A 16,611-nucleotide genomic window follows, 5' to 3' on the forward strand; every position below is an offset into this window, starting at 1 on the left:
ACCCCAATCAGAAAGGATATATGCATCCCTATGTTCATAGCAGCACAATTCACCATAGCTAAGATTTGGAAACAGCCTAAGTGCCCATCAGCAGATGAGTGGATTAAAAAACGGTGGTACATCTACACAATGGAATGCTATGCTGCTGTAAAAAATAAAGAACTCTTACCATTGACAACAGCATGGACAGACATGGAGAGCATTATGCTAAATGAAAGGAGACAGTTGGAAAAAGATAAGCATCATATGATCTCACTCACTTTGGAATATAATGAACAACGTAAGCTGGCAAGCAAAAATAGATCCAGATGTAAGATGGTAAAGTGGAGATAAATAGTGATGGTAGGAGACTTAAGTTGGCTTGGTGAACACACAATAAAGTAAACAGATGATGTGTTGTGGAATTGTGTACCTGAAACCTTTTGTTACCCAGTGTAACCCAATAAATTCAATAAAAAGTGAAAAAAATGAATGACAACATGCAATGAAGCAGGTCCTTAGTTATTAAATATTCCTGATCAAGATCAAGAAAAGTAAATAAACAATGGACACAGGCATTAGTGTGGTGAAGGCCTGGGGTGGGTGATAGGTATGGGGTGGAAAGGGTCAATGGTGAAAAAAGGAGGCACCTGCAATACTTTCCACAATAAATTTTTTAAAAGAAAGTATAAGAATAGAAGGAATATAGCCATCGTTGCTACTTTTTGTTCCATCTATGATATAGTATTAGTAGATTCAATCCTGGAGAAATTCAACAAGAACCTATATTAAGCTGCTTATTTTCCCAACTGTGTTGTTTATTTATTTCCTAAAGTTTCGTTTCTTCACTTTGGAAACATATATTTTATTTTATACTTAACATGTGGCAATCATTTTGAAAATTTTTCTTATCTATTGTTCCTCATTATGCCAAACTCTTTTCAGCAAAATAAAGCAAACTGATATTGCTGGCTTTTGCTAAAAAAAAAAAAAATCCAAACAACAACAAAACAAACAGGCAGAATACTACCTACTTCTAGTACTTTGCTAATCTGACTAAAATTCCTGGTTTGTTTGAGAACAATATTGCAATGCCATTCCAAAGTGAAAACTTAAAGAGTAGCTTAATACAACTGTCATATCTATCTATGTCAAAAATGTTATAGCTGGATTCTTGATAAGTTCCTTTCTTGTCAAATTAGAGTAATAGTTTCCATTAGTAGAACAAAGGACAGCATAACCAACATTACATTCCTAAAACACAATGCATCTATCAGAAGTCGATACCGCTGACCACTGCCCATTTACTGGATAGTATGTTATTAAAGGATGCAGTCAATAACATGCTCAAGTAGTACAATAAGCAGCTATAGCAGAGTGACTCAAAGGACATGGCAGAAAGAAATGCTGTTCAAAACATAAGCTGAAACATATTACAAAACAATTGGACATTTCTACTTTCCATTGTAATAGAACAGTAGCAAGCAAATCAAGAAGAGTATGTTGTTATCAGAAATAAAAGGGGGCTCTTAGAACAGACTTTCCATGAAATGGAAATTGAGGGAACTGAAATATTTGTGATGCTTTGGAAATAGATGAGACAAAAGCAAATTGAAACTACACGCTGCATCTGGATTTACATTAAAATGGTTGCTGCATTTCTGATACCGAGTCTATTATTTCACAGCCTACCAAACTCCTCACTACTCCCAGCCCCTGTAACAATACACTAGATACCCCACTCCCACTATATGGACCACAAATGGGCTTTCTTTTCTTCAATCTTAATTAAAAACCATCATGAACTAATGTAGATTCTTTATATCATGGCTACTGGTAACTCACATAACTCGGTGGTATTTACAGTGACCACAAGACATATCTTAGCTACACCACAAGGTATTACATCCTATGAGTGGTGTGGCTAAGGCCAGAGGATGCCTTAAAAACAGTAATATTTTAGCATAAAATTTTAACAGTAATATGTTTATTTTATCATATCGGAATATGAGGGTGAAGACATACATTATGGAACACCCAAAAGAAAGAAAGCTGTTTACCTTTTGCTGTATTTTAATTTGAAAAATCTACTGAACAAATGTTATTTGATGAGCTAATAATAAATTTCTATTTTCCTGGTAATATTTTTAAATTTACATTTACCTGGTACTGATTAGTATGCACGATTTTAAAAACAAATAAGAACATAAATTGTTTACATTTATTCATTATGGAAGTCAATATAAGATATAAAATAACTTTATAAAATGCATCAGAACTAGTGTTATATACATACTATATATATCGGTTCATATGATAATTTTCTTTTAATGAATATACAATATTGATATTCACTTATTTCTTCAACTATTGAAAATTTTGGAATAGAGCTCTGATTTAATATTCCTGCTCAAAAGTACAGACCAGCAGAGTCTATCATTTATACTTTCAACTTAATAAAAATGAAAAAGGAAAAATCAAAGGACTGAATGAAATTTTGGAAATCCTCATTGCTTTCTTCACAAAGGTAATTTTTTCTTAACAACAACTGCTACCATAAAACTAAGAGCCTACCATTTCCATGCCCTTTTTAATATACTTTCATTTAAAGGTAATTTTTTCTTAACCTAACAACAACTGCTACCATAAAACTAAGAGCCGACCATTTCCATGCCCTTTTTAATATACTTTCATTTAATCTGTACAACAGGTATAATGAGGTAAGGTTCTTTGGGAAAATTAATATTCTTAAATGCCTTAGAGCTTGGGGGAGAACATTGGCCAGGGATGCATCTTCTCTTGAGTGAGATAAAAGTCTCCCTGCCCATGACTTTGTGCATAGCCATTAGTGAAGGCACAATATTTATAGTTTCCCTCAAATGGGTGCATTAGGCCCAGAGATTACTAGTACTTGACTCCATTTTTCTTGAATATTCATATAAGTCCCTTGCGTAAAAGGACAAAAGCACAGCAAGGTATTAATCTCAAATTCTGTAACCGAAACCTTGCTTGCTTGGACCTTGGAGTTCAAGAATAGCTATGTAGGCATAGACTGCATCTATCTACTTCTTGGTAGTCACTTAGTTTCATTGAAATTGATTTGTTGATATTATCTGGATAAATAAAATGAAATCTTAGAGTGAGAGTTCCCTTGCCATCAATCTGAAAAAGACTTTGGAGCACATTATTAACATGATTTAGCAGAATAGCAATTTCACAGAGTTGAAAGAATTGGTCACACCACTGCACAGTGGGGAGAACCAAGATCCACACCCAGGTCTTTCTCATAGATACTTTGTGCAGAGCTGCTGAAGGCTGTATATGTGCCAACATTAATTAATGACATTTATACCAGTACCTTATATGGAGCTATGCTGAATGGGGGTTAGATCATTGGATGACCAAATGTACTGGCTTGCCTCAGATTACAGGATTTCCCAGGATGTGGGATTTTCACAGAGTTCAGGACATCCTGGAATGGCTGGTGACCCTAAAGATGACTCCTGATATAATCCATCTGAGGATTTGGGGGTGAATAAACAATGGGAATAGCCATATGCAGTTATGTAATTTTTTTCTTCACTATGAGAGCCAGTAATCTATAAAATCAAATATGTCAGTGAATGATCATGGAGATATTCTCTATCACAAATTATGACAGCAAGCTTATAAACCATGAAAGAAGTCTAAAATACATTTCTAGCAACTGAATTATCTATAGTAGCACAATTCTCAGCAGTTTAACCAAAACAATAGAACATTGAAAAGTACTAAGTCATTGTCTACAAATCCATAATCTAGAAGATTAAAATTAAAAATCTAATAATATCAGGTGCATAAAAAATGTATCACTTAATTTTAATACACCCTCACTTAACCCACTGGGAAAATATAAAACAAATAGTTTGCATTTTTGTATTCGTATAAAACTTTAAAATTTTTAATTATAATTACTCCAATAGCATATTAATAATAACATATAAAACACAAACTATTTGATATGCTTTAAAATATTTGTGTTAAGTGTGAGATAGCATAGGATTTTAATAATTTATATTCATTTCAATAAATATAATAGTGTTGCCTTTCATTTGATTGACAGTGTTATTTTTTTTTCTTCTGTGTTAACTATTTACTCTGTATGGGTTATAATTTCTTCTGGGAGAGTTAATAGATTATGAGGGTTATTTTATATAAGAAGTAATAGTCCAAAAATAACCTTTGATATAAAGAACCTAAAAAATTCATTGCTAGGGCAAGAAAATGCACAGGTGTAGGGACATCCCAGCAACATGTAAACTTCCTGTTACTATGGTAATAGGATTCTGAAAAATCTGGGTCACCTTGTTGCTTTGGAAACAGACTCAGGAAGACCAAAGTTGAAACCCATAATGACCATTGCTTCTGTCCCCAGATGACTGTATACTCAGCATGTATATTTTCACATTTTAAAAGCCACATTAATGAGAATAGGACATATATAAGTTTGCTTTCCGTAGGAAATGACAGAGCATTCAGGTGAAGGATTTGTTGTATATCACAAAAGTGCAGCTTTCCTTAGTTTTCCTTACATACCATTATTAATTTCACAAAGTAATACTGTATATTGTTTAATATTTCTGCAAATAATAGGATACATAAAAATATGTCAGAATACATATTCGTTTCTTTAGATTTTTCTAGGAAATATTAACATTTAATATAACCACTGATAAAAATAATTCATAAAATGATTATGAATTTATTTCAAGATTACTCATCAATGGTTGAAACTATACACCATACCCGACGAAAATCCTAAGATTCTTATAATTTTCTCATCATGATTACTGATACCAATTTTATCACTTCTTTTTTTATCTAGGTTAACAATCCAACCCAATTATAACTACTATTTATTGTGTTTGTTGTGCACGAATACTTTTTTAAAATTCTTTATTTAATAACCTACAAAATTACAACCTACAAAAGCAAACAATGTGGATCTTGTGTTATCCCCATTTTGAAGATGGGAAAACATCAAGGAAGCTAAGTAACATCTTCAAAATTCATGCCAAAGAATTACAGGAAACATCTCATTCTCTAACAATGGCATCTGAACAATATTCTAATAGTATTTTTTATGTCCTTTACAAAATACTAGAGGCCTGGTGCACGGATTTGTGCACATTGAATGGAAATTATTAGAAGGTGGCCAGCAGGGTGGGACTGGGCAAGAGGGGCCGGAAATACCCTCGAGCCAACCTCCTGATGTCCCTTCCCAGCTGGCCGCACCTGGGGTGGCAGCGTGGCTCTAAGGGCATCTTCAGAGTGTGCAGGGTCCCTTGGGCAGATGGGGTCCCTCATCCTGTTTTGTGGGGATCGGATCAGGCCAAAACCAGCTCTCCAACATCTCCTGAGGGCTCCCAGAGGGCACTCTGCAAAGTTGCTGTCATACAGGGTGGGGAAAGCAAACACAAATGTACAGTAAACCAGATTCAGGGCTAACAGTGCCCCAGCAACAACATAACCCACAGCCAAAGATGGAATCAAATGGCCCTGCAGGAATTGGGCTCCCTCCTCTCTGGTTCCAGGGTGCATCACCCGAGAACTGCCACTGCCAAGTCACCGCAGCTTGGAGCTTCTGCATTAAAGCATCTGCCCCCTGATGGTCAGTGAGTGTCATACTTACTGTCCAGTCGGCTGGTCACTTAGCCTTTTATATATATAGAAGATATTGTTATTGATTTCAGAAAGGAAGGGAGAAGAAGAGAGAGATAGAAACATCAATGATGAAAGAAAATCATTGATTGTCTGCCTTCTGCATGCCCCACACCAAGGATTTAGCCTGTAAACAGGGTATGTTCCCTGACTGGGAATCAAACCATGACTTCCTGATTCATAGGTCAATGCTTAACCACTGAGTAATTCTGGCCAGGTGCATTTGTTGTGTTCTGTTGGATCCTGTAGCAGTAAATAATGTTGCTTAGTAAACCTGAATTATCTATGACAAAATAAAACATATATTAAGCATACATTAGCATATAAAAATGAGATTATTTTTCTGTTTTTTTGTTTCACATTCTAACTTCTCTATCATCAAAAATAAAATCAGAAAAACAGTGTACAAGTTAATTGATACATAATTTTGTCTGTATATTCAAAATTTTCCATGCTTTTAAAAATGTATGATTATATTATTACAAAAATGATGTTTGATTCTGACTACAGTGTTATCTTGTCTTCTGCCTCTATAGTTGCTTCCTTCCCATTTCCCCAAATCTAAGAATAAAGGGCCACAAATACTCTGAACAGAGTTCCCTCTTTAAGTTGAGAGCCTACTAAATAATAGGCTCTTTTCTTTAAATGGCTGACTCATTTCTTTGCTTTGATTTAACATAAACATAAACTTACATATAAAATTTTAAAAGGAACCCTAAATGCAAAGACCACTTTTTCAGTTATTTGAAAGTGTTAAGGACTTATCTTTGTCCTCTCCAAATTCACATGTTGAAGCCATAATCCCCAGTGTGACTATATTCAAAGATAGCACTTTTAGGAAATAAATAAGGTTCATTGAGTTCCTCAGAGTGGAACTTTAATCTTCTATGGCTAGTGTCCTTATGAGTGTTGGGAAAAACACCAGAGTTTGCTCATCTCTCCTTCCATGAAACATAGAGGAAAGGCACTGTGAAAAGCCAAGGTCTACAAACCAGGACGGAGAGGCCTCACCATATATCAACCCTGTCAGCGCTTTAATCCTGGACTTCTAACCTCCAGACTGTGAGAAAATAAAATCATGTTTAAGTGATCCATTTTGTGGTATTCCGTCATGGCAGCCCAAGAAGACATACAGGAACTCATTGTATTTGCACTATGACTTTTTTAAAAAACATAGTCTTTCTTTAAAGCTGAGATTGTTGGTGCAAAAAACACATCTCGATTCTAATAAATGGTGCTGCTGATTGCCAATGTGCTGAAAACAGCTCAAATATACCAAATGGGTAAGAAAAATGCTTGAGGTTAGTACCGAGGTACAGATGACAGCAGAATTTCTACTGTGCTATCTCTGACAATGGGCGTACCATTTTACAAGAGGAAGTAGCAATGTCCAGATATTCCTATTATCCACAGGTATTTCCTTAAAATTTCTATAATTAAAATATTATTTTATATGTCATAACATTAGATAACTAGATGAGATTCCTCTATACATAAAAGAGAATTACACCATAAATAGAACACAGCATATAAAATTGAGGCTCACAGCTATTACTAGGTATTCTTTACAACTGCCCTATTCTAATATATAGAAAGCCAGGGGCCATCACGTCGGAAACAACCAGACAGACGACCGAACATCAGACTGCGTGAGGTGACCAGGCCTGCAGGGGTTTAGTGAGGGACAATCAAACGACTGAACAGCAGGCTGCGTGAGGCGATCAGGACAGCAGAGGGGGGCAGTTGGGCCTAAACTGACAGTCAGACATCCCCCAAGGGGTCCCGGATTGGAGAGGATGCAGGCTGGGCTGAGGGCACGTCCCCATGCACAAATTTCATGCACTGGGCTTCTAGTGGGTTATATAAAACAATAAGCACAGGTAATAGTTATCTAACAGGGGAATGGGAATGTTTCCTTAACTTCTATCATTTTTCATGGTAATTTACTGAAATAAGTTGGAGATTAAAAAAAGAAGAGGAAAAGAAGAAGGAGAGAAGGAAGGGAGAAAGGAAGAAAGAGAAGGAGGGAGAATAAGTTTCCCCTATTTCTATAGCCAGAAATACTTTTGCAAACTTGGTTCCTAGATGTAATGCAATGTAAGGAAAACACATTAAGTTTTATAAATGTTAAGTTTGTGCAGACTCAATCACAGGACCTATATAATTAAGTAAAATTAGCCCACCTGTCCCATTTCTTTATAGAATTCATTATTACCTGTCAAGCAAGTATAAAATATGTGTTTCATCCTAATATAAGTAACTACTTAATTCTTATTTGCCTTTGAAACATGAGAATCAATATGTAAGTGCTTTAAGTATATTTATTTAAATTAAATTTATTTTATCATAATTTCTATGTTACCTCATATTAGAAATATCCATAATTTGAGAAATTTAAAACAGTTTATATTCAACACTACCATGATTATAATAATTTTATAATATATCAATATTTAATATTCTAAATGCATAAATTTAACAGGTTTATTTTCATAAATTATGAAAAATACTGTTGGGGTCCAACCCAGCAGGTCCAGGGGTTCCCAAAGGTGTGGACGGAGTCGGCAAAGAAGGAATGACATGGAGACAGTGTTCAGTTGATCAGCATAGCTAGATTCTCTAGCCAGGTTCTCTTGCCAGGTTCTCCAGCCAGGTTCTCTCTTTAGTCTCCTGTTACATCTGTATTTACACCAGTTGATTTTAATCCTATCCATTCTATTCCAAAGGTTATGGCGTTTGTTATCTCCATTCCAAGGTCACTACTCTAAGGAAGCTACAAGGAAGTAACTGAAGGAGCTTATCCTAAGTAAAGATTATGTAGCTTAAGCGTGATTGTTTGTAGTTAAAGTGATTAATTACCCAACTGTCACTTAGTTAAGCGGTTTTACTGATTTATTCCCTCCCTTAGTCCTTTTAATCCCTAATTCCAGGGAAAAATCCCCACCTGGGGAAACAACCTTTCTCAGAGAGGTGCCTTTGGTTAAAACACATAGAGCTAAGAAGGGGAGCAAACATATTACAAACAGTATGCCATATACTCCAGGTCCCTTGAAACATATGCTGTGCAGATGATTCTTCTCTGCAGCGACTGTGTCAAGCAGCAAGGATGGACTGGCTTCTGGCAAAATACTGCTACATTAAGAATTTACCAACCAAGAGCTAAAATTCTTTGTCTCTCAAATATGAATAGGAAAACAACTAAACCAACTTTGGACACTGCTACAACATATGTCAATTATTCATGCAGTGTGCATGACAAGAAATAAATTATCATAATAATTTATGTTTAAGATAAATACGTTATGATAAAATTCTATGAATATTTATAATAAGATCTAGGACAGGTGGATTAGGTATGATAAATAATGGCATTTTTGTGGTGGGAGATTTTTTATAGCATGCCAGTAATCAACAGTGGCCAGCAAATTAGATACTCCATGGCAGATATAAAATTACAAGTTTCACTATAATGCCAATTCATAGAAGAAAATTTAAGAAAACACATTACTAGTAAATTTATAGATGATTCTGATTTTAAAATGACACCCAGCTAGTGCTCTTTGGATAGTTCTAAAAAATTAATCATTATTAATGAAAGATTTAATCAAAAAATGGCATGGGTCCACAAAAACTGCCTGGTAACAAAGACATTTGCATTCTAAAGCATTTATTTATACTTGTTTAAACTATATACAACTAGGTCATTCCCCAGGAAGTCTAGCTCAGTAGGTGTGCAATGGGCCAACGGCTTTGCACACCATTTTGTAATTGTTCAGCTACAAAACTTTCAGAAATCCTTATCCACACCAGACATTGTTTCCATCGTTATATGCATGCCATTTGGGCATTGGGCATATCAGTAATAAAGTTATTGCCGTTAAAAAGTTAATTTACTATAGATATGTTAAAATGAATATTTTTCTTTACCCAAAATACATTTAGTACTCTAATATCTGACCTCCACTACAAAAATTATTTCCAAAGTTGTGCATTCATTAACATATTAACAGATTCATGAAACAAAATTTATAATAAACTATTCTCCCCTCAGTAAATTAAACATTTTCCTGACACTTTGCACATAAAAATTTAAAAACATGGAAATTTTATCCATGTCATTTGGAGATTCACAAGAATAAAAACTGTAAAGAGCGCCTGACTCTCACATGGATTATGGCAATGATGACTTATGATCTCCTTCAAATGTTAGAAAAGCAATGAACTAGGCTGTATGTACGTATTTGTCAGTTCATAGACTTGTTTACATGAAGATGCTGAAAGCTTAATTTATTTCTGGTGTACTTTGTGAGCTACCTCAATGATTTTACCTATTTGAAATGCACGAACTATCCCAACTTTGAGCACAGCCAGATAAGAAAAGTGCTGAAGCAAATCTGATTTGAATATGTAAAGCACCAGACACATGACATGCCTACTTAGAGTACTAAAGAGTCAAATAAGGTACTAGCTTATATCTTTAAACCCAACTATTTACCATCATTTTGATGCTCATTTTGTCATGAACATCAACTTAAATTTTTTGTGAGATAATTTACAGAAGACAATAATAGGTTATTTTGTTTGCTTAGCCTACATATAAAATACTTTAGCCTAAAAAATAATGAAACAGAAAGCTGAGAGTGCCCTGTGCTCTCTCTTGGACAGATAGGCAAGCTCTGGCTTTTGAGCTAGCAGACTACTCTTCAAATATTAAGATCAATCTTGTTCATTAGCTATGGGACATTGGGAACCAATAAAACTATACATTTCTGTAGCATAAAAATATTAAATATAATTTTATTGTTCCTCTTAGTCTTTCAATAATTTTTGTATATGTTGATTTCTTTCATTCTCAGAACAACCCATCAAGGATACAAAATTGGTTATGATGCAAATTTTTACCATAATTCACAAAATACTGCATATCAAAGAAAAATATAATAACACCAAGTGTTTATATGTTCATCATTAATTTTTATTTCTGAATATCCTATTTATTCTTTTTCAAGTAAAATGATATTTTTAAAACTTATAAATCTTAGGATCACTAAGATTTTATATTTCTAAATTCGAAAATGGCGGAGGTATTAAGGGACGTGTCCTGTGCCTTCTCCTGGAGCAGATTTTGTCGGAAATATAGTTTCTGTCAAGTATTTCTTATCCATCACGATACAGTTTAATTTTCTCTCTCACATCCTTTTGCTTTCTTCTAATGACTTTTATCTGTTGTTTCATAGAGCATTTCTCTACTTTGGTGGCAATTTATATTTTAGTCAATCTCTATGCCTATCATTCTGCCCCCATAATAAACACCCAATAAGTTCCTGATTTATAAGTACATGAATAAAGGAAAGAATTTTTCAAAATACTAACTCATTTGCAACATATATTGATAAACCAATGTATGAGTACGCATTTTTTCATCTTTCAATAAAATCCTAGGTTTAATCTTTTCTAGGCGAATAAAGTTGCTGACTAGCTCTGTGTTGGAAGACCTAATAAAGTGTGTCCCACATGCCTTATAAATATCAATTCATTTATTCCTTTTTACAACTTTATGAGTTTTTGAGGAAGCTGAGGAAAAAAAAGGTGAAGTGACTTGTTCAACAAGATCGAAGAACTGCCAAAACCGGTTTGGCTCAGTGGATAGAGCGTCGGCCTGCGGACTGAAGGGTCCCGGGTTCGATCCCGGTCAAGGGCACATCCCCTTGGTTGCGGGCACATCCCCAGTGGGAGATGTGCAGGAGGCAGCTGATTGATGTTTCTCTCTCATCGATGTTTCTAACTCTCTATCTCTCTCCCTTCCTCTCTGTAAAAAAATCAATAAAATATATTTAAAAAAAAAAGATCCAAGAACTAATAAGTGGCAGAACCAGGAACTAAAGCCAGGCATAGCGGGGCCCATACTTCTCAAAGATTTGTTAGTGAAAAAAGTAATTAACTTTCATCTCAGTATAATTATTTAAAAGTAAAATTTTATCTTAATTGCACAGAAAGTTTTTCAAACCAGTTGAAATTCTAATTTAGTAAGTTGATTGTTTATACATAATGATACAAAAGTTGTTCATCCATATGCTTTTTCTTTGCTCTTTCCTTTGGCAATTTCTTGATGCAACTTGCATTTATTCTGAGACTTGTATTACTAAATGTAGGCTAACTTAAGTGTCAGTATTGCTAATGTTTTGACATTTTTTAGAAAAATACTTTCTTAAAAGCACTTACTCAAAGTTACCAATTAACTTTGTTGATGTGAAATAGAGTAAAAACAGAGATTCTTATACTTAACTTTGGAATCACACACATACAAAAAAAATAGATCACACATTTTTAAATGAAGAATCTAGTATTTCTCAGAAATGTCTTTGAACAGAATATAGGCTTGCTTGTGACATTTATAAATTCAATAATAAGGATAAATAATTGTGTATGCTATATAAACAAACATTACATGGGAGCACATTGCAATTAAATTGTATGGTGTCTGTTTACCAAAAGATTTTCCGATATCACGGAATTTTCTGAGAAATAAAAAAAAAGATGCTTTGTTCAAACACATATTATAGAAATGATTTGCACTATAAGAAAGTTAAGGGACAGCCAAAACCGGTTTGGGTTGGTGGATAAAGCGTAGGCCTGCGGACTCAAGGGTCCCAGGTTCGATTTCGGTCAAGGGCATGTACCTTGGTTGCGGGCACATCCCCAGTGGGGAGTGTGCAGGAGGCAGCTGGTCGATGTTTCTCTCTCATCGATGTTTCTCACTCTCTATCTCTCTCCTTTCCTCTCTGTAAAAACTCAATAAAATATATGAAAAAAAAGAAAGTTAAGGGACAATTAAACATTCATTTTGAATAATAAACATAAAACTTTCAGAGATATTTCCTTACCTGTTTTATTGGAAAGTCTAAATGATACCATCTTATCAGGAATATTACATACATTCCTCACTGACGCAATGCAGCTATAATTAGCATAGTCCTGAGGTCGAAGATTCTTTAGTTTTAAGATCTTTGTTTCACCCTGAAAATGTGAAAAAGGGCATTAGAAAAAGTCTATAGTAATCAAGATGAATGAATGAATGAATGAATCATGGCATTATATTGTACTAAATCATATTAGCAGAATTTTGTAGATTTTGTTTTTAAAAGGAAAATGCCAACTTTGAAAGTAGAATAACTGAAAGATAATGAAGTCAACCTAAATATATATAATTAAATTTATATACATAAATATTTTGTGAATATGGAGCAATGACAGAATATAAATCCAAAACAATAAATAAGTATTCATGACTGTAGCTATATTATTATTGTTGTTGTTATTTACATTCAAGAGTTCAAGGTCTAGGAGTCCCAGATAAATCTGCAAAATTGCAAATAGACTCAACTAAGGCAAGTGACCAGAAATACCATATAAACTATTGATTAGCAAGAAAACCATGAAAGAAGACTGAAATTGTTCAAATAGCAAAAATACTGCACAAAGAACAACAATAAAAAGAAAAAACAAAAAACAACTCCTGCCCAATTCAAGTAGGTTTCTTGGGAATTATTTCCCTTCCAAAGTCTATGCATCTTCTTAAAATAGCAAAAGAGTTGCTCTCATAAGTAACTGAATTGTGAAGATGATAAAACAGTATCTCAATGACATCAGATTTGGTAAAGCAATTTTTAAAATGTTAATTTTTTTTCTAGATGACATCTGTATGAAACCATGTTTCTTTTATTTTACTTCAGCAATATCATTTAAATCCAAAAAATTACAGCTCTTGCTTACAATCCTCAAAAGGATCAGAACACTTAGTGATGATACATAAAGACGGTACCTGTTCATTTGCAAAAAATCCCCCAAAAAACAAAAACAAAACAAACAAAAACACAAGCTTGCTCACACATAGGCAGGCACACAGATGTTTCCAAATGTATCAAATGAATCTCTTTCTGTGTGCATGAGCTTTGTGGCCATGATGCCTGCCATTCACTGTCAAAACCCACTCTTAACTCAGTCACATCTTCAGCATTTTCATCTGTAGTATAAGCAACAGTCTTCTCTCTTAATTTTTCTTTAGAAAATGCATTGTATTTTTTTTCTCCACAAATATATATACACTCCACACAAATATACACAGTCAGCGTGTGTTTTTGGAATTTACATTTAAAACAATTTATCACTGTATTATAAAGTTATAATTTATGCTAATTAGATATAATGCCTAGAAATGTATGCTTAGTTAGAAAGCATAGTTGAAAGACAATGTTATACGAGAACTAGTTGACTCAGGTACTTTTCAAATGAGTGGGTGTATCTTATTCCTCCTACCTCTGTGACATTCTATTTATTTTATAGTTAATCTCACTATAAAATTCCTCTAGGTGATTTTAGACTTGCTGATGAATTTCTACTATAAGACCTTACTCCCCCAACCATTCTATAAAGTCTGTATCCCTATTCCAGGATTCTCCCTATAGTTTCAGATACATATACCATTTTTTTTACTTCAACAGGTTCATTCTGATGTCTCACAGACACCTAAAACTCAACATATTCCAAATTGAACCAAGACCACTTCTCTAAATCTACTGTTATTTTTTAGTAACATAAATCTTAGACTTTTGATTACTACTTCTTTGTATAGTCAATATCTTCCTCTCAGATCCTTTTATTGACCTTTTTTTGTTGTTGCTGTTGTTAATCCTCACTGGAGGATATTTTTTCCATTGATATTTGAGAGTGAAAGGGAGGGTGAGAGGAGAGAGAAAGAGAGAGATACATCAATTGGTTGCTTCTCGCAAATGCCCTATGAAGTCTAGATACACAATTTCCTAGTGGTTCGGTTAACATAGGATTGGAGAGTTGTTTTGTGTGAATTAAGATTATTTATATCTTGTATTCAGAAAAGAAGATACCAAAATGTGTGACCCTACAGTACAGTCAGCTAGGTTAATTTGTAAGATTAATCTGTGTAGCATGTCAAAGAGGCAGAGGGGCTAATACAGCCACAGTATATTGAAGAAATGTAGAAAACAGACAGAGTTATGGAAGAATTTAAACCTTACCCACTTAATTAACTCACCACATTCAGATAATGATAAAGACATTCAAGATGATCCTCTTCCTCTCAGTAAACAGCTCCCAAAGTTATGCTACCAAATAGTGTGTGTGTTCATGTAGAGATATATTTACTATTTAGACTTTATAACTTAAAATTGTTATATCACTTAACATCGATTTTTATTTTGTTGAGCATATACATTTAATATTCTGTGATGTTGAAAGTCTTTTTGCATGTGAATTTCCATGATTTCTAAAGGAAATTTTCAGTTGATTATTGTCTAATTGTATAAGTAGTCTAATTAGTCTAATTATAACTAATTATATAATTGATTTAAATATGTTCAGTTATAATTAAATGTTTAATTACAATACACAATATGATGACATGAACATCTTTTTAAAAGTTCTAGGAAAATAGCAACAGTATGTATAGTTTGTAAAATTTAAGTATATATTTCTTTAACATTCACAAAAATTAATTTTAAAACTTATATTTAAGCTTTTAAAACTACTTTTTTTAAAATAAAAGAAATAAAGAAAAGGTATTCTATATATTTGTCAGTAGCCATTACCAATGGTGATATTTTCTATAAAATAATAACCATAGCCTTAAGCAGTATTTCCATTTTATTCATGAATATGGAACTTTTAAAAATATGTATTTTCAGATATCAGTAAAGAAAGATTTCCAACTCATACTGATATTTTACAACTTCAATTGTAACTTATTACAAACTTATAGATAGCAATATATGCTAGACTACATCTTTAGTATTGAGTGGAAGTATGAAAAGCATAATTATTCTTCTTATACTTATTACATAACTAGAGGCCTGGTGCACAAAAATTTGTGAACTTAGGGGGGGGTCCCTCAGCCCGGCCTGTGGCCTCTTGCAGTCTGGGACCCCTCAGGGGATGACCACCTGCTGGCTTAGGCCCGCTCCTCAGGGGATTGGGCCTAAACTGGCAGTCAGACATCCCTCTGGCAATCCGAGAGCCCTCGCGGGATGTCCACTTGCCAGTGGGGAGCAGACCTAAGCTGCAGTTGGACATCCTTAATGCTGCTGAGGAGGTGGGAGAGGGTCCTGCCACCACCGCTGTGCTGGCAGCTGTTAGCCTGGCTTGTGGCTGAGCAGAGCTCCCCCTGTGGGAGCTCACTGACCACCAGGGAGCAGCTCCTGCATTAAACGTCTGCCCCCTGGTGGTCAGTGTGTGTCATAGTGACCAGTCATTCCCAGTCTTTCTGCTGTTAGGGTCAATTTGCATATTACCCTTTTATTATGTAGGACAAGAGGCCCGTTGCACAAAAATTTGTGCACTGGGGGTGACGGGGGGGTCCCTCAGCCTGGCCTGTGTCCTCTGGCAGTCTGGAACCCCTTGGGAGATAATGCCCTGCTGGCTTAGGCCTGCTCCCGGGTGGCAGAGGGCAGGCCCAATCCCTAAGTGCAGCCCCTGGTCGGGCTCTGAGCAGGGCTGATTGGGGAGTTGGGGCACCACCCCCTGTCATGCACAGAGCAGGGCCCATCAGGGGGTTGAGGAGCTCCCTCCTGTCACTCACAGAGTAGGGCCGATAGGGGAGTTGGGGCACCGCCCCTGTCACACACAGAGCAGGGCTAATCAGGGGGTTGGGGCGCTGCACCCTGTCACACTCAGGGCAGGGCCGATGGGGAGGTTATGGCTCTACCCCGTCACACACAGAGCAGGGCCCATGCGGGGGTGGTGGGGGAGCTTGGGGCGCCCCACCCTGTCACACACAGAGCAGGGCCGATCAGGGGGTTGGGGCCCCGCACCCTGTCACACACAGAGCCGCAGGGCGATCAGAGGTTGGGGAGCTCCCCCGTATCAGACACGGAGCAGGGCTGATCAGGAGGGTGGGGGGCC

The 16,611-nt window shown here is 35.5% G+C and overlaps 1 protein-coding gene across 1 annotated transcript in view; it reads right to left on the reverse strand.

The window, feature by feature from the left end:
• MDGA2 (MAM domain containing glycosylphosphatidylinositol anchor 2) overlaps positions 1-16,611 on the reverse strand; it is a 939,200-nt gene that overhangs the window by 308,001 nt on the left and 614,588 nt on the right. Inside the window, exon 5 of the mRNA XM_006761237.2 lies at positions 12,564-12,696. Within this exon, the coding sequence (XP_006761300.1) occupies positions 12,564-12,696 (133 nt within the window). The remainder of the gene's footprint in view (positions 1-12,563; positions 12,697-16,611) is intronic.

Source organism: Myotis davidii, unplaced genomic scaffold (genome assembly GCF_000327345.1).
Source record: "Myotis davidii unplaced genomic scaffold, ASM32734v1 scaffold1032, whole genome shotgun sequence".
NCBI lineage: Eukaryota > Metazoa > Chordata > Mammalia > Chiroptera > Vespertilionidae > Myotis > Myotis davidii.